Source organism: Ornithodoros turicata, chromosome 5 (genome assembly GCF_037126465.1).
Source record: "Ornithodoros turicata isolate Travis chromosome 5, ASM3712646v1, whole genome shotgun sequence".
Lineage (NCBI taxonomy): Eukaryota > Metazoa > Arthropoda > Arachnida > Ixodida > Argasidae > Ornithodoros > Ornithodoros turicata.
The window spans coordinates 83,618,855-83,637,628 of NC_088205.1; the positions used below are offsets into that span (position 1 = coordinate 83,618,855).

Below are 18,774 nucleotides of genomic sequence, written 5' to 3' on the forward strand. Positions count from 1 at the left end.
ACGTCGGCTATAGGGCACGTTGAGGCGGAGCCGGTGGTAAAGTGATGCAAATGGTCTAGGGAACGATGTCGGGAAAGTAGAGGCAACCATAGTCTTTGTCCATATATCAAGTTCATCTATATTCATAGGTTCACTTTGTCCAAGGTCTGCATCAAACATAGCTCTTCTGAGTACATCCGAGGTGCATTCGGTATAATTTATTGAACGATTCGTAACATATGGGACGATGGACGGCACTGCGCTCCAATGAGCGCCATTGCTCAGTGTACGTGCATTGTTTGTCACTCATGTAGTTAGATAGACGTTTCATGCGTCGGTCATTGTAGCTGAAGCACATTGTTCAAAGACGAAAGGCTCTCCTTCCTTCCGTGATCGGGGAGCGTCTTCATATACATCTCTGGAAAGTAAAATCGTGTAATATCCACTCTACGAGTAAAGAAACAGAGGATGTAAACATTCGAGGAAGACCCTGGAAATAATTAAATTCATACTGAAGACCGGAACGATTGTAAACCATGCAAACCATGACGACGTGGACAAACATAAATACCCAGTGCTAAGGATCACACAAAAGACACTGCCCTTCTTCTTTCTTGCGAGCTTACAGTTGACACTTGGCAAACGACACAATTAATAGATAAATAAGTAAACTATAGATAATGTGGTCAGGAAGAAAGACAACTAATTTGAAACTTTCTCGACTTACTCTCGACGGCGATACAACGCATTCGATGAAAATCTGCTCGTCTTTCATCAATTTACTTCATTTCTAGATTGTACAAAGCGAGATAATTAATCTACACTTAGACGATTCGTGCCGCAGAAAAAGAAAAGAACGGTAAATAAAGCGGGCAACCCTTTTTCTTCCATTGCAAAAACGCGTTCCCTCACCACTACATCTGACTGTTGAAATCCTTTTCGCGACACACACACACACAAAGGCGAGTAGTGAAATATGGACTGGGCAATGAGTGAGCAATGCTTCGTTGAACGCTTGAAGATGGAGGGACGTCCGCGGTGTGAACATGCACACGTTGATGGCTTGCAGCGGCGAGAAACCTCTGGAGCATCAAGAAGATCGTTGGCCAACAGTCTGCAGTTCCACGATCTAAGACAAGTTGGTGCAGATGAGGCTGTGATGCATGGTACATATGTGACCAGAATTTGTTTAGCAGGAAATATGCTCGCTAGTGCCCGGAAAGGTGTTTTCAGATCAAGAGTGCCAGTGGTAGCCACCTTGCTTTTGAAGTGTATTCCTCACACTGTAAAAATAAATTAGGCGCATCATTCGGAGGAGGGGGGGGGATATATTTATTAGGACAAAGAAAAAAATAAGGGAGGAAAAGTCAGTCAAACGGTATGTCGGCTCGCTATTCCGCAGGAAAAAGGAACGAGAAAGGAAACTAAAAATAAGTAAATAAATTTAAAAGTAAAAGGAAATAAATAAGAAGAAAAAGAATTAGGAAATAAAGGACAAACTAACAAAAGGTAAAGGAAGGCTGAGATAGGTTAAAGACGAAGATGATTTTAAAAAAAGTTGAGGGAAATGCGTATGATGGTGTGACGGGGTGGGGCACTGACAAATGATATGACAAGACTCGAGTTCACAGGCTGTTCATGAGACTTTGTGTCGCTCAGGAACGTCAAAACTGCTTTGGTCACAGACCGCTGTGTGGGATGTCGTACCGAGCCGAGCAGCTGTCCAGAGAAAAGTCTTTGCACCGCAGCTCGAGTAGGCGTCGTCTGAGCGTGGCTCGAGGGGTGTCGAATCTGCGGCGGTCGAGAAGAAGATGTGGAATATCAATTTCAACGGCGCAAGTGGGGTGTTTGGGCGGGTGGAGAAGACTTATTTTATAGAGAAGCGGAGGTGTCCTGGCGACATTACGTCGTCTGTGTAGAATGGACGCATACCTCTACGCAAGCATGCAGTGCATGGTGTGTGGCAACGAAATCCATCGACGGGCCGGTGGACGGGTCATTTGTGGGGTAAAACGTTATCCCCACCAGTGGCATATATCTTGATTGCAGTCGGATTGCTTGTCGCTACCACTGAGAAATGCTCATTTGCCTTCTTCACAGTTATTAACAGCTTTTCGTGCTCTCCTTATACTTCGGTACCGGTCTCGTAGCCTTTCGTTGACTGTAGGTGGAGACCAGGTGTGCCCACCTTTGTCATAGGCTCGGACTTGATCTTCTCATCAGAATGTCAAATTCTTTTGGGTGGTATGGACATCAGCCTCGAGTGTCCACACCTTTTGCTTCAGTTTCTGAATAACGTGATTAGTTTTCTCGTGATTTTCCTTTAAGCTCTTCATATATGTATTGGCATAATGGTGGGATTGTGTCTGTTGTGGAATCACTGAATTCCTGGTGTAACGGTGACATGCAGGCTGTTGAACAGGGCTCAGCATAGCTTCTGTCCTTTAGCGCCTTTCTGTGCTTGGGCACAGCTGCAGAAGAATAGGCAACAGTGTTGATACCAATTTCCATTGATTTGTGCAGATATGTGCAATTTAAGTTACTTCTTGCCCTCATTGCTTAGTCATAGTAAATAGTGGAACTCTCGCAATCATCGATTTCGAAACTATAGTGTCGCTTTACTCATCGTTCATCACCGACAATAGCGCCGAAAATCCGACGCGGGTTAGTGGAATAGTTTTTGTGCAGTTTGATGTAATGCATGACAAGAACAGAAGCCGGACGTTGAGGGTATTCCAGAGAGTCCCTTTCTGAAAATCGGGGAAAACGACACTCCGACAAGGCTAATCAGTGAGCGCCCTTTGGCGCGGACAAGTAAAATCAGGGACTGTGCCTTATTAACGCAGCCAGGCAAAGTGACCCAAGTGGACTATCTGCACAAGGATGGCGGATTCCGAGATCGCCTGGGGTTGCTACTGCAAAAGGTGACTCCACCCTACACTCGCTCAGCTAAATGTAGAAGAGATCCTGATGGGATGTCCCGGATGTACTGGAGATCATCAACTCGTGGCCTCACCCCTGGACATTGCCGATGAAACTTCCTGCCATGGCGCGCGGTAGTAGTATCAGGAAGAGGAGAATGAGGACAACACGCGGTTGAGGTACGGTGGGGCCACACGGCTTGTTATCGCAGTGGGTGAAGCAGCAGCGTATAACTAGGTGGACAAGTGCATTGCGAGGCGGGTGGGCTCCAGTGAGGAGCTGAAGCAGTGCTGGCTCCAGGGAGAGAGGACGACAGTACCGTAACTGATACGTGAGCGCTTCCATAGCACGGAATTGCTGGGGATGACTATCCCAAGTGGAGGCCGGGAACCGTGCTCACTGTTGTCTCTCTTCGAGTCCCTAGTGGCCCCTGTGACCCTGATCAGCGGTTGGCTTGCTGAAGATGAATACCGATGGGAAAAGCCAGGTGGGAAAGTAGCGTGGGCTGAGTTCCCGAGCGAACGCTCTCTCACGTCACGGTTACGTCAGGGGAGGCGGTTTCTAGGTACCCAGGCGACCACCGAAAAGGGAGCCCCGATGTTAGCGTTGTTTCCAGCACTGTGTGATTCCAAAGAATTCCCCAGATGGTTGAAATTGTGGTGGTGGTGGTGTGATGTGTTTGGTGTGAAATTGTTCGCATGCCTACCTTGGGTCACGTGAAACATGCAACCACACAAGTGTGGGCGGGCTCATCTTGCATGTAAATCTACTCCCAGTAATACGTATATATTACGCAGTATAGCAGTGATGGAAAGATGGATAGACAAGTTTCTGGAAAACCAACGCGCGAGGGTCAGTGCAATATTAAAAACTCTTCATTACAGCACAACTCGGAAATCAACGCGTATTTTATTTTTACCCAAAACACAATCCACGCTTGGTGAATGTGCGAAAAAAATCCTTCCCTCTTAGTTGCGCTTGCATCTGTATTACTGTATAAAAAGTTTGAAACCTTGAGCGTTGCATTGTGTGAGGTGACTTAGAAGAACCACACGGGATGGCATTATCTTCTGGTGCAGCGTCTTTCCCGAGCCCCCAGACGGAATAGTGCGAGGCCGCTTTGCTGTGAAACTCGCTCATTTGGGAACGTAGCATTAGTTTCAATTCCAGCGGCCTTGGCTTGGCATCTCGTTGGACGCTATCGTGCTTTGCGTTGTGCTTCTCGAGCATGTTTGAAAATTTCGAGTCATAATCCGACTTGGGTCTAAATTTACATTTTCCTGCCAGGTTGCATTTTGATGTGGAACTCAGTTCCTAGGTTACCTCTTCCACGTGTCTATAGTACGGAGAAAGACGTAGTTCTACATAAAAAATCTGGCGAAATATTTTGATCTCTAATTGGAAAAGTTATTAGGTTTGCGGTCAACACCTGATGCATCTTGAATATTTCGTTTAGTGTTGTTATTCTTTGTTTTCTGTTTCAAGTGGGAGTCTAACAAAAAATGAATTGAAAATGCTGGAGCTCCTTTTACAAAAGATACATGTAGGGTACCAGGGGAGACAATAAAGAAGCCGAGGAACTCGCTTCGTAACCAGGGAACAGTGTACACACAATTGGTTGTTAATGTGGGTTTCACGAAAAATGAGCCAAAGTTAAAAAAAAAAAAAGTACATCGCATACTAAAAGACGGACTGCATAATGGAACTACTGGTGTGAGGATACACCATCCAATACTCCTGTTTTGTACTTAATTAATTAAGCTAAATTAATGAGCCAGTTTTTAATTATAATGATTACAGCCAAAATGTAAATGAGAAAGTTGTAGCGGGCGATACAACGACACGAAACCTGTTGACTGCAGCTTTGTACCTGTAACAGTTCCTTTTTTTCCCGGCTCCAAAGTCTGACTTTGGCTTTGAAAAAAACCGACGCGGGACCTGGACAGTGCTCTCGAGCGTCCTGTTATTGGACAAAGACCAGTCACAGTTCTCATTGACATTTTGACTTGACATTCACTTCTCAAGCATCTGCGACAGGTCGATTTTTTGCACCCCGAAAGTTAGTCTTTGGAGCCGGAAAAAAAAAAGGATTCATTATATAGAGATACACAGTTGGAATCAATGGGTTTCGTGTCATTTTATCGCCCGCTACAACTTTCTCATTGACATTTTGGCTCTAATCCTTATAATTACTGACCTATTCTAGCCCTTATAAACTCACTAATTAATTTTTCTAATTAATTAATTACAAAACAAAAAATAGTTCGAGTATCCTCACACCACTGGTAATGCTATGCAGTCAGTCTTTTTGGTGTACGATGAACCTTTTTCTAAAAAAAGAACTTTTGCTCATTTTTTGTGAAACACCCTGTATATTCCAAGTCATACTGACTAAAAGAATCTATACAACACTTTGCAACCTCGCAACAAAAGCAAGTAACCCTCAACAGCAGTTTAGGGTGCACTTTCGAGTCTTACATTTGCGTGATTTGTTAACATGCATCCTGCTGGCTGTTCTTTTGATCAACTATAGAGTTGTGGATGTTTCTACGTGATGTTTCCAAAATTTCACTTGTAGCTTCGAGCGAGGCATGGGAAAGAATAGTAGACAGTTATTTTGGGGAAATGGGCCCTGTGGAAAGTCTGCGAGAGAAACTTGAAGCTTAGGTCGGACCCCTATTGTCCGTGGAGCGACCTCATTGGTCCCCCATTGGCAAATAAGGGGTAATAGCTCAAAGTCAGGAGGCTTTCTTCTGTGGTGGACTGATACCCCCTTCACTTATTGCTGCCTTGAGAGTCATGGCGTGGTTTAATTCTCCATAACTTACTCCCTCCCTTGAGGCTGATACTTTCCGTGCAGTTGGCATAATCACCACCGCTGATGTTGTCTTAACTTAGTTGTATCGTCCATGGCGATGTTGTCATGAGTTTGCATACGTTCACGCGCGTAGTAATGACTTTGCAGGATGCAGTGGGCAAAGCTGTAGAAGACCTGCTGGCATCCGAGTCGTCCGACCAACTCTTTGCCGGCTGTCGGAAAAAGTCGTACGACGAAGACGCGACCGAAGATGCCTTTCAAGGAGTGCCCAGGAAGAGGCGTTCTCATAGCAGTGACGGGTACAGTGCAATGTTGTTTTCTAAAATAAAAAGTCTCGTTTTGAGTATTGCAAATACACACTAAGAAGAGCCCCAAGGGACTGTTGTCGACCAATGGCTTGCTCGCGAATGTAATGACTACACTGACGACGACGTACGGCGAGTGCAGATGACCTACAGGGCGCGCTCCAGGGCTCTTCTCAGCACACCTTTCAAAAATTAATCTTCCACTACTGAAAAGAGCGTATCTGAAAAAACGAGGGAACATGGTCCCCGGACACGTGACTCGTGACGTAGAGCGTCATAGCTCAAGCAAACCTGTATAAGCGGCGCGTGAGCTGAGAAGAAAGGCGAGGACTTCCCAACGTCACGCGAGGATTTGTAAATTTGATTGTGGCGTTATAATACACCACAGAGCGAAAATCTCTTGCATGGTGGTTCCTGATGGACAGCTTGACGAATGAGAGCCACGTTAAATGCCACCTCACTGCTCCTTTAATATGACAAAATAAATTCGAGGCATCGCTATAGAATCAGATTTGCGGCGCATATTTCCAAATATTCGTGCGCCAATTAAAATGTGAGCGCGTAACAGAGAGAAAGATCCCCATCGAAGCCAGGCTGTTAAAAGAGTAGCATTCTCGTGTTGCACTGCGAGTACCGAAAGCATGCCCAAGTAAATGCGACTTCTGTCCGCCGCGCTATATCTCGGGCCCAGTTACCGTTTTAGGTTCCTTATGGCTCCCATCTTACTCGCGAAACGAAACTACCGAAAATGTAACGCTAGACTAATTTTTCTTTGTCGCGAGGATTTTATTTACTCTGATTGCGCCGCAGGTCGTGCATATCTCCCTCCTGTATGAACGGCAGTAAAACTCATCAGGTTGAAGAATGGGATCCTTACTATGGCTGGAGTTCATTAAATTTCTCTCGACCTCCGAGTGGTGACGCCAATTTATTAGCTGTTTACACGGATCGCCTCGTGCAAGCCGTCAACGGTACCTTCGCTGAAGACATTCCAGAAAGCGCTGGCGATCACCACCACGCTACTCGTGTAAATGGGCTCCAGAATGACGAACCTCAAGTAGAAACGGTAACTGTGAGTCATCGCAGACAGGAAGTGAAAACCGTGCCTGAAAAGTGTCTCCAACTGCCCGTGGAAGAACTTGTCTTCTGGCCGTCTGTTTGCGAACATGATCAAGTGGCGGCTTTTGCCTCACTCTCACATAAGTCTCCCTCCTGGCCGACTTTTACAACGGCGAAATGCGTGGGCGGAGAACCAGTGCTGTGCCGTTCCAATAGTTATCCGGGATGTCTTGGAAGCTGCGCCGTAGACGTCGAAAGGTATGACTCCCAAGTGAACTTTGACGGTTCCCTCTACAAGAATCAGCAGCTTTACTACGATCCCGACGAACGGCCAGAAAAATGTATGGAAGAAGACAAGGGTCTCTTTAGTAGCGATGTCCAGCAGTATAACCTCGCAGAAGTTGGCGTGCCACCTCTTGAGCGGATACACATTCAAGAGCTCGATACTGTAGGCGGGATCATGCCGGAAATAGAGTTGCGGATTCAGGAACCAGGTGATGTTGAAGAACTACCGGAGCTTTTCATTAAAGAAAATGACGCTGACCAAGTTCCACTGCGGAAACGTCTCATCTTGGATTTGAGCAGCACTTGCGGTGAAGATCGGCTCAACTCGTTCAGGACACAATTGGTTGCTGGCAGTGAACTCGCGCCTGGAGCGGTGGAGTTTCAGCCTTTGGTGAGTGACCAGCTGGACTCCCCTGGCGTCTTTGACGGCACAGCGACCTGGTCGTCGACATCGACGACTCACTCTGGTTCCGTAGTGGTGAGTGTAGCCTTTGAGCGTGTATCGAAAGTTGAAGGAATAAGATGCACATATCTTGTATGCACAGAGTCGTCAAGACCTGGAAGAATTCCTCAAGAGTGTAGAGCCACCTCATGAACCGCCGCCACCTCAGGACGCTGTCACTCAGACGACACCACAGTTGTCACCGAGGTAGGTTTTTCGGGGAAACAATTCTTTCGTTTGGCATAGCCCATCTATGTTCGGCAAGCGAACAGTTTTCTCGGGAGAAAATTAATACGAGTTATATGAAGACCTTGACGACACGCTAAGACCGCCAGCATGTCACCAACGACGTCACCGCGCACGCTTCAATGATTCAATGAGCTTCAATGATTGGCCGGCACTCCATTGTGCGAGCAGTGTGTAATCCCAACGTAAGCACACACGCAAGCACAGGAGTCGTCAAGAAGCGAAAGGATGAACGCGGAAGAGAGGTCTGGAGGGCGATTTCAACTGTTCGTGGTTTAAAATGCAGCGTACTTTAATTGAAAAAAAAAAAAAAAACACCGGCCGTTTCTTGACAGGAAGAACTGTTTTCAGCAAACATCTTACGAGTTATTATGGAAATCTCAAAAGGAAGGCTTTAAAGGAAATGACGTTTAGCTCGGAAGATTGCTCAGTTAACCGAGCAGTCTATGAAGAGAAATTTTTCACCACTGCGCAATTAAATTTCCCGTAAAGATCTGTTGGAGGCACGGGTTGATGTGTTGCCTTTACATAGAGAGCCTAGCGAGACGTCAGACTTACTTATCCTGTTGTAGGGGTTCTAGACGCTGTGCGGATTAAAGACGTCCCTCTCGTGGTCAGTGTTCTTCTACAAGAACGCATCGATTTATCGTACAACCGCCAAAAGCGAATAAAATAAATACTCACGATAGTGTTTCCAATCAGTTCCAGTTTCACGTGGCTGACCGACTGTGGCCAAGACCTGAGCTCCTCAAAGGAGAGCCTAAGGACGCCAACCAGGACAACGTCTCCCGCACTATCTTCTTCGTCGTGCGATGCTCCCTTGACACCGCTCACTCCACGGGCTTCACCCAGTTCCCAAGCCTCCGATTCGGTGCATTCCGAAGGGTCCGTGAATGCTATCGGTACACCGGTTGCAACAGCCAGTCCTTCTCTACCCACTCTAGTGAATGGGTGCAATGGAACGAGGTGCGTTCTTTGGTCGTTCCCCATTGTTGTGTGGCTTGCTTCGTTAATTAGAGTCCTCTTTCAGCAACTGCTACAGTACAGCGGGGAAAGATTCTGACACGCGTTCGTTACCACGCCCTGTGTCCAAGACAGCTCCCATGAGTCGGAGGCAGCCGTTGAACCAGAAGGCCTGCTCCGCTCCCATGCTATTGAAACCTCCGAATACACTGAGCGTCTCTGCCAAGCACGCGGTAATTGTACCGGGACTAATAACCTCATCAGCATCGAACACGCCGGAAGAGGAGGTCAAGGTAGATTCTTACGCTTCTTTGGTCGTCTGTCTAGACTAGTGATGCCATCAACTTTTCGGGAACCGGGGGCTTGTAGTTGACAGTGACTTCACCTGTCTTGTCTTTGTGTTTACTTTCGTCACTAAAGTTTAGGTTAAGTACCAACTGGCCCAATACACGTTACGCAGTGGAACACACGCGGTGTGACGGGCCTCTGTAGTGAGACGTCCCCATGTTCGCGAAGGTCCATGGACAGTTCATCGAAATGAAGAATACTGTTATTGATATAGTTTTTCAGGACTCAAAGTAACGTGTGTGAAATCGGGAGTATAAACATAAACCGCGCAAAAGCAAGTATAAATCGTGTTTCCGTCGCACAAGCATAGCTCGCTAGGTGGCTCGCCAATAATAGGTATTAGAATGAAAAGAATTAAACCAAATATATATACAGGGTGGGTGCAGATAAAGTAGCCCCAGATTTATGCACGTATGGCGTTCCCTGCTTACTGCATGAACTTCCAGTGGCAAGGGATGACGCATTTATCCGATGAGAACGAACCAAAAAGTCGTAGTAACCAATCCACGTAACAAAAAAGTTATCCACGCAAAAGTTGCTCCCAGTGCATCCCGATTTTTCTATGCAGAAGTCAACATGGCGGTCACGGCACAGTTGCGTCTAGCTGCCGCTAGGCGTACGACATCTCGTTTTGTTTCTGCGTGAGTGGCACCCCCAACGGTAGGGCGCTGCGACTGTACTACACTGCAAATATCCCATTGGAAATACACGGAGCTAAGTTCGCGTTTCTAACGATTTTATTGCGCAGAGTTTGGTTACCACGATTTTTTTTTCTCGATTTGCAGCGCATAAATGCACCGTCGTGCGCCGCCGGAAGTTCGTACCGTATGCAAGGAACGCGCTATGTGCGAAAATGTGGGGCAACTTTATCTGCACCCACCCTGTACATTGAGGCAAGAAAATAGGCAGTGACTGTTCATTTTCCATTACTCCGAGTGAAGGAGGCAGTGACTCTATTTTGCCCAGCACTGGCGAAATTCGCGAAGGCCCAGTTATAGCCCAGCACGTGCTGTCCAACCGCGAGTCGCGCGACAGTGCCGTAAAGCGAGCTTCCCCTGAAGCGCACAGGCGTTAGGTGAAGCCGACTTGCGGAATTGTGCCAGAAGTATGTTCGCTCCACGTGTTCGGGATATCGACGACTTGCCGTCTCTCAGCGCAGCCGTCAAACTCGGAACTGATGAAGGCGGTTGCGGTGCTTTCGTCCGTATACAGTGGCGAAATAGAAGCCGATGTTATCAGGCGGCGATGGAACACTGCCCGTCAAGAAAGCATCAACTTTTTCCGACCTAGTGCTAACGCATTAAATAAAGGGGGAAGTATGTTATGGACAGCTATGCAGTTGCATAGCTACAGGTAAAAGTGGACGCGCCGTTACCCTCGCACAGCCTAGTCTATCTTGTCCTTATGTCGTCAAGTTTTCCACGGAAGGCCGTTTTCTGTTGTCACATGGTCAGTGAAATCGTCTGCGCGGAACCATGCAGCAAAGGAGGTGTTAACGTGCTTTGAATTTGGAGCAACTTGTTCTTACTTGTGCTCTGCTCCGAAAGGGGGCGCCCCGTGATAGTGGTAATGCACTCGCATCGATTGACGTGCCAAAGTGCGCACTTTTTAGCCGCCGTCTGGGAGATATTTCGATTCTGACGTTCATGTCAGGTTTGTAACGTAGTGAACGATAATTTGCCGTAATGCCCAAAGACTCCATTAAAGGAGCAATGAGGTGACATTCAACGTGGCTCGAAACCCTGCCAACGTCATGCTATCCACCAGGAGTCACTATTCCAAAAAAAAAAAAAAAAAAAACAGAAAAAAACGACCGACACGACCCTTGCGTGACGTGGAAAAGGCCTTTTTTTTTTTCTTTGTTCCGTCTTCTCTGCTCGCGCGCCGCTTATACATATTTGACCTGTGGCGCTGTACGTCACGGATCACGTGTCGGGGGCCATGTTACGTCACGACGTCCTCTCGTTCTGTGGTGCGCTCTTTTCACAAGTTGAGCGGAACAGAGGCCAGGCTCATCATTCTTTCGCGGGAGCTCATTTTATTCGTTGGAGAACTCGGGGCAGCAAAATTCCGAAAGTCCTACGATACTTTCTCGTGTTTCGTTCTAAAGGAGTGTAATTCCTCTCATACGAGTCCGAATAGGCCTCTCGTGGCGCGCCCATCGCCTAATTGAAGGACACCTAAAGGTCACCACTGCTGATACTCCACTGTCTCGATACTCTGGTAGGGCGCATTTTAGGGACTAAGTACGCCTTCAAATCTGAAACACCGAGCCATATCCGAGGAATAACGGCATTTAAACACCACCCCCGTGACATTTATCATTTGAGCCGTTAATAGAAATCCTCATCCCGTTGGGCACGCCAAGACTTCGTTCGATCGATTCTAAGTTGGGAATTGCACGTACGCGTTTAAGCTCTACCCCTTTGATGCAGACGTCTTTGCTGAAGGAGAAGAACCATCGTGGCTCTGCACAAAGACGCTCTTCAATATACATTCGGACCGAAACGTGTCTGTATAGTGTATGAAAGGAGCCACTGGAAGGTCCGATTCATTTATTTATTTACCGTACCTTCGCGACACATATAGATGTCTATGAGGAACTTGGTGAAGCTTTTAGCGGCACATTTTTAGATAGTTGCTGCTTCGGACTTTAAGGCGTCTTCTCGAGCTAACGGTAGTTGTTAGTTAACAAATTAGTAAAATAAAGTGAACTTTGGAGCTTTCAGCAACCCACCATGGGTGCTACCTGCTCCATTGCAAGAGCTGTATTGCTATTACACCCTCTGAATCAAAATCCTCACAGCAATCAAAACAAATCATAGCGGGATCCCTCACATTCTCACGGGCACTCAATCAATTGAGCGGGAAAGCACTATTGCACACTACAGATCTACAAAATACGGTGTCAGCAGTTCACACTAAGATGGAGTTCGCACTTGATAACAAAGTTTTTGAGACCAGTCTCGCTCAAGAAGGCTACCAGCAGTCGGATTGCCTTTCGTTGATTGCGCGGAGTATCCCAAGGACCCAATCAGCCAGCTCCACTGGGCGGTCCGTCATCCGTAAAATGTCGGCAAGGAGTGACTGTCTCTCTGATCTGAAGTGGCGGCACTGCAGCAAGACGTCATCCACCATATCACACTCGGGGCACAATGGAGACTCAACCAGACCCATCCTGTGTAGTAAAGAACGGCAGAACGGGACGCCAACTCGAAGACGGTGAATAAGAGTCTCAGGGGTACGCCGCCAGGCATGAAAAATCTTAGGTTGGGGTCCATCTGTCGCAGAACATTCAGGTTACGGCTACTGGCTAATGGTATGAGAACACAAACTGACACTATTTATGACCAGCTCGTTCGCATGAACGCTAGTTTGGAGCTGTATTCATATTTAAGCTTCGTTTTTAGTTCTTTGACCGGTAAATAGACAACGCCGAGGGAAAACATGCTCTATTCAAAATCATTCTAGCCTAAATAGCCAAAAATATTCTAGCCTTCTATAGCGCGGGCCGTTGTTATTAAACGTCACTTGTAGTCGAACCATTGTCTATGTCTCTCGTTTAGTCCGTGTCTTCCTGCGTTCATCAGTTATGTTCAGTTATCAGCCAACACGTCTTCTCGTTTTATCGCTAAAATCACACTCGTCAATTTACTATTGCGTGCTATTATCGATTATTTATTTGACGCTGATGAACCAGCGCTCCTCTGCACGACAGCCCGTCAGTGCAGAGAAGCTGTCTTGTGCCTCTGCAGTTATCGGTGAGTCCCAGGAAATGATTAAATTTTGCCTAACTAAGGCGCCGAAAACGTTCCCTATATCAACGACGCGTTTTCTCAATTGGCAGCATTTTACTAAAACATGCAGGATTTTCGCTTGGCGTTTCGACCCACTTTTTTCGTGACGAGCACTCGGATTTTCCGAAATTTTCTGGAGTGCTGAGAAATTTCCCGAGTTAACGTAACGTAATGTTTTCTTTTTTTGCTAGAAAAACGCAGCACATGTCGGTTTACCCCATCCATTACAAAATATATTCCCTACTACAATGGTAATAGAACTGTCGTTTGGGGACGAGCAAATTGTCGGCCGCATCGATTCTGATTCAAGAAGCTATGCGAGGAGGACATTTTTCATGTTGATGTTGACGAAAACAGATTGAATTGGTCACCCGACAAATTCATCTACTCCCTTCAGACAGACCCCTTTTGATGCTTAACGGCAGGCGTTTATAGGAACCTGAAGGGCCTCTGTGTTGTCGACGCCCTTGGTGGCTCAGTCGGTAGCGTGTGGGCTAAGAAGGCGTCTTCCCCTTTTTGGTGGTAGCCAAGGTCGTGCTGGAGACTGGGAGGTGACACGGGTTCGAATCTTGTCAACATGCGCTCATTAATTAAAGTTCCTAAATTGTAATTTACTTCGGAAGCTTTCGGCACCTGTGCCGTAGCAGTCTGGACCTTCGCCGAAAAAAAAAAAAAAAAACTGAGCAAATACTTCCGTCGAAACTTCGTGATTTTTTTTTAGTAATTAATTGGTTTCTGTTTCCATGTATCTTTCACGGAGCACTTTCCATCTAAATAAAACTCTGTGTTGCTCTTCCCTCGATCGAGGCTGAGCAAACGAGCGACGGATTTTCAGGTGTCAGTTTCTTTTGTAGAAAAAGAAACAAATTCTCTATATATAAAAAAAAAAAGTGCCGCCTCTTCTCGCATTTCCACGCGGTAGCCCATCGTCGTAGCTCAACTCTCTTGAAACTTTCGTTGACATGGCTTTTAATGTTTTCGGAAGGGTTACTCGTTGAGCTCGACGAGCTGTGTGCGACGCTTCTGGCGCACGGCGCGCAGCACCCAAACGTTTCCGTTCCTGCTCGTCGGCACTCTGATGATCGGCCGCCCACTAGTTTCGTTTGACGCGCGCGCAGAGACATTTATATTTCCGTATTCTTTTTCATGTGAACATGTGACGTCATACCTGGTGGCACAGCTGGCACTCATCCATCCATTCTTTCTTTCTCTCTACCCTTTCCACGTCTTCTCTCTCTCTCTCTCTTCCGACGCCTTTGAGAAAAGCCGGTGGAATGAGTTCGACCGAAGACTTCCTTCAGCCCGTTTTCCTCTTTAATCCATCCAACAGACGAATAAACACGGAGATATCCGAGCGCTAACTCCTCGCAACAGCATTTTCAAGCACGAGCCCGGGATTAATGTTCCTTAATGAGAATGGAATATCCGTGTAGTTGGAAGGAGATAAGAGCTCCGAGGTTAGTGGCCCCGCCTCTGAGATACAACACTATGGAACTATGAAGTAATTAATTGTCACGAAATTCTCTGTTCCAAGCTGCGCCACCATTTTCGGGAAATTTTGGTGGTGGTGGTGGTGGTGGTGGTGATAGGGCTTGCCGTTGTCGGCCTCACGTATGTGGGCAACGTCACGACTGACGCCCTGGGAAATTTTGGTGTCATTGTGGCCAGCATACGAAACAGCAGCCAATGAAAAACGCTCAATTTGATTGACATGTCGAGCCTTTTTTAAGGCTCCTCCTAATGGACACTGCTCTGAGCTGGTCACGGAGCGGGTGCATGTAAGAAGAAGAAGCTTTAGTCGCGTGGCATCCACGGGTCACGTGCAGGAAGCTCGTTTATGGCCCCTAAAAGGATATGCAGGCTCATGGTGGATGGTTGCCTTGTTGTGCGACCTTCCAACTCATTCATTTATTTACCCTCAGGGCCGTGAGGCAATACAAAGGGGATTGGCTAACATTTAGCAATATAATGTTAGTATGAGCGGCCTACAGAAAGATTTACACAGTCCAGATGAACAAATTGCATAGATTACATGGAGGTAAATAAAAAAGAAAGAAAATGAAACGTTTGTGTCGATTAGAGCAAACAATGAGAGCACAAGTGTGCACAAGAGAGCACAAAAATGACCGTGCAGCGAAATAATCGCACGAACATTTCTTAAATTGCTTGGCGTCAGTAATGGAGGTAATGGCACCGGGAAGGCGGTTCCACTCCAACGATGTACGAGGCAGAAATGACCTTGTTGAACATGAGGGAATGCCCACTTTCTGGGGGTGATCTGTACGAGTTGAGATATATGTAGGCTGTTGGATTAACGATTCTCTAAGGTAATTATTACGATAACATATTTTATTTAAACAAACGGAAACGAATTGTTGTTGGCCGAGTGGAAAGCAGAGGCGGATTGTCACTGCCGCGGTGGGGTTGTAATTACCGAATATGAACTGTTTTGTACCGCTTCTATCGAGCTCGAGATTGTGCAGTATTAGTAGTATCCCACACGGAGGCTGCATATTCCAACTTTGGGAGGACTCTCATGGAGGGGCCTTTCACACCGTTGCGAGATAGTTATATGTGCTACTGTCTTTGATCCTCAAATTACGGGCAGTGGGGTCTAGTACCGGTGCGGTGCGGAAACAAGATGGCGCTCCTGCTCTTCCTTGGACCTCAGTGTCGATACTCTGAAGCGAAGCTTATTTAGTGACTCTAGGTAACAAGTGATGCGAGCGATTGCGTCCCATTTTAGGTGGTGAATGGGTCTGCTACAAAGAATTAAGCACAATGGGAATAGGCGAAATGGGAGCTACCCAACCTTGACTTTTCTTGGTCATCTTTCAGTTACTCAGTAAAAGCGGGTGTTCTCCAGACAAAACCGAATTGCTTTAAATTTTACCGATGTATGTTTTTCGGATAAATCCGACGCATGACGTATACAGGGTGCTTAAAGGAACGGTTCCGGTTGATTTCGAAACTATGTCATTTTATTCCTCGTGGACCACTGATCACGGTACCGAAAATCCCACGCGAAATGGTTGCGCAGTTTGAATTCTATTCGATGGAATACGTGACAGGAGCGGACGCCGGATGTTGTGAGTATGCCGGAATTCCCTGTCTGGAAAATTCAGTGACGATTTAGAGGTATATGCGAGAAAAAAGCGTTGACATTAAGCGCATTTTCTCGACTTTTATACATTGGTGAACCAAGGACATTTGTGGATTTTTTTGAAAACTTTAATTGTATTTGTCGTCGTCTTCTTCACTACAGAGCATACACGATCATCTTTCATACCATAAAGGTCGTGTCCGGTACAATAAAACATACGTACGTGTCTGTCTTTTTGTTTTGCAGCTAACGAGATATCCACTTTGCAGGTGTTCCTTCAAGAGCGCTCTCAATCTGCCAAGGACGTGAAAGGTACGTGCAAATCGTTTAATCGTCGACGTCACTGTTGGTGGCTAAATTTTGTGCAAGCACTGTAAAACCACGATGCGGTCAGAGAAAGTCGGCAGAAAATCCTCCATCGGCTTTCCTTATTTCGATTTCGTCACTCATTGTCCCGCTGAAGATGGAATACGTCCTAAACGAATGGAAGCAAAATCCTGTATTAGGAAGTTTGAGTTTCTGCACGAAGCAAAAGAACGGTCTATTTGAAAAGCGTAGGGGAAGCGAACTCGAGCAATTTTGAATATTCCAGATTGATTTGACACGCGCTTTTCTTTGTGCTAAACGTGGCATTTATCTTCGCGGAAGCCTCGAACCTGAGGACGTTGTTCATGGTGTCTATCTCGCGAATCGAGAGGATGTAAAAAAGCAGTTTCGATTTCACCCGACCGTGTGTGTATCCATAGTAGGACTATGAGGAGCAAACAAGGGGTGATCCATACACAGCCACAAATGTGCTCTACTCAACACGTCGCTGCATCCAACAACTTCCTGCGCACGCTTTCCATCGTCCAGAACAATAAACATATTCTGGGCAGTTGTCATTTTGCTTGGCGACATCAGTGGCGATGGCGTGGTCGCGGAATAAAACGAACTCCCATTCGTAATGCGCATGCGGGGCACTCGAATCGGTCGACCGAAGACGACTGTTGTCATGGATCGCTTGCTTTCTAACCACATCTGCATTCGACCAACTGTCTGGTTGCACTTATGGAACATGACGGCCCCGATATGAGCGCAATAAAAGCCCGGTTTTTATACTTCCCAGCGGTGCAATTTTCAGACACCGCGGCCCTGTAACCAAGAAGGGCCGCACGGGATGAACAATTTCAGCGCTTTATTGGGAGCTTCAAATAGGGGTGGCACTCGTTAGAGACGGACCATAGGTCATGCTGAATACGCTGTGCCGCCCAGTTAGTTCCACGTGGGAATCAGCTCTCGAATGGTCCGGTCGACGAAAATTTGAAACCACGTGGGTTCCATCGCATAGGGTATCTTGCCCGTCCATTTGTATTCATTAGCGAATCTTCCGTTTCTTTGTTTTTCATTTCCTGCTGCCAGATGGGCGTGCAAGGCCCATAGGCATTTCAGTCGACGAACCTAACGTGTACATATCAACAAAGGAGCTAACTGGAAAGGACTGTTTGAAAGCCGGTTTCTTTCGTACCCTAGGCTGTGTTCTGTTCACCCCAGCGTAGTCCCGGAGGAGGCGATTCTAATGCAAGATGCTGTGACAAAGAATGCATCGACCTCGAATGAAACTGCACGAGTGACATTTTCTCCGGACGTCACGTGATTGGACATGTTGGACCGAGATGAAAGGAGGGAATGAAGGAGGGACCGTAAACGCAGGGAAGACCACGTGACTTGTGCAAACCGACAGCTGACATATTCGCGAACGCATTTTTTTCTTCCTCTTTTCTTTTTACGAGTTTTACGCACAGTCATAGACCTTTTCTCTTTCTGCAAAGATTGCGCGCGTAAATGACATCCGCGAAAAACCTGCGCACACTGGGAGCGGCATATTAGAAAATTGTACCGGCACCATACAGTTATTCCGCAAGTTAAAGCTCATCTTCGACGCATGAGGCGGCCCTGTACTCCTTTCCCCTCTCACGTTGGGGATGAAGGAAATACGCGTCTGCGAAGATGCGCAATGAACAAAATAAAGAAAAAAATGGCGTTCCTTCACTAATTTTTTGCGGGCGATCTATCGAACGGATTTTTGTTGTGAAAACGGCTACGATATCAGGTGACCGAAAGGAACAGATGTTCTCATTGGGACAACTTTGTCGCTTTTATAATTAACAAGTTAATTAATGGAAGTTAATTAAGACATTGCCTTTGGACTTTGCTAATGCCCTCCTAGGGAGTGCCCTTCAGCATATGCTATATTGCAATTGATTTCATCTTGGAAAAAGTGTTATATATATATTTTAAAAATATGTTCACAGTTAGCGTGGACACCCTGTATATTAATAAGAGGCCGTGCCAGGTCGAATGTGGCAGCGGAGATAACGAGATTGAAAGAGCAGCGAAATTATCGCACGATCATCCGTTCTCGAAATAAATCGTGATTTTATGGAGTCACAACTGCTCGAGGTATGTGTCAAACTAAGAAATACGAGAAAGTGGGAAACCTTACCTTCCGGTCCAAAAAATGGGCT

At 46.5% G+C, this 18,774-nt stretch overlaps 1 protein-coding gene across 2 annotated transcripts in view; it reads left to right on the forward strand.

The window, feature by feature from the left end:
- The window catches only part of LOC135395067 (rho GTPase-activating protein 7-like), an 89,112-nt gene that overhangs the window by 28,497 nt on the left and 41,841 nt on the right, over positions 1 to 18,774 (forward strand). For both annotated transcript variants that reach the window (XM_064626265.1, XM_064626266.1), the window contains exons 3-8: positions 5,867 to 6,018; positions 6,835 to 7,846; positions 7,914 to 8,017; positions 8,759 to 9,022; positions 9,087 to 9,312; positions 16,537 to 16,579. In XM_064626265.1, coding sequence (XP_064482335.1) covers positions 5,867 to 6,018; positions 6,835 to 7,846; positions 7,914 to 8,017; positions 8,759 to 9,022; positions 9,087 to 9,312; positions 16,537 to 16,579 — 1,801 coding nt within the window. The remainder of the gene's footprint in view (positions 1 to 5,866; positions 6,019 to 6,834; positions 7,847 to 7,913; positions 8,018 to 8,758; positions 9,023 to 9,086; positions 9,313 to 16,536; positions 16,580 to 18,774) is intronic.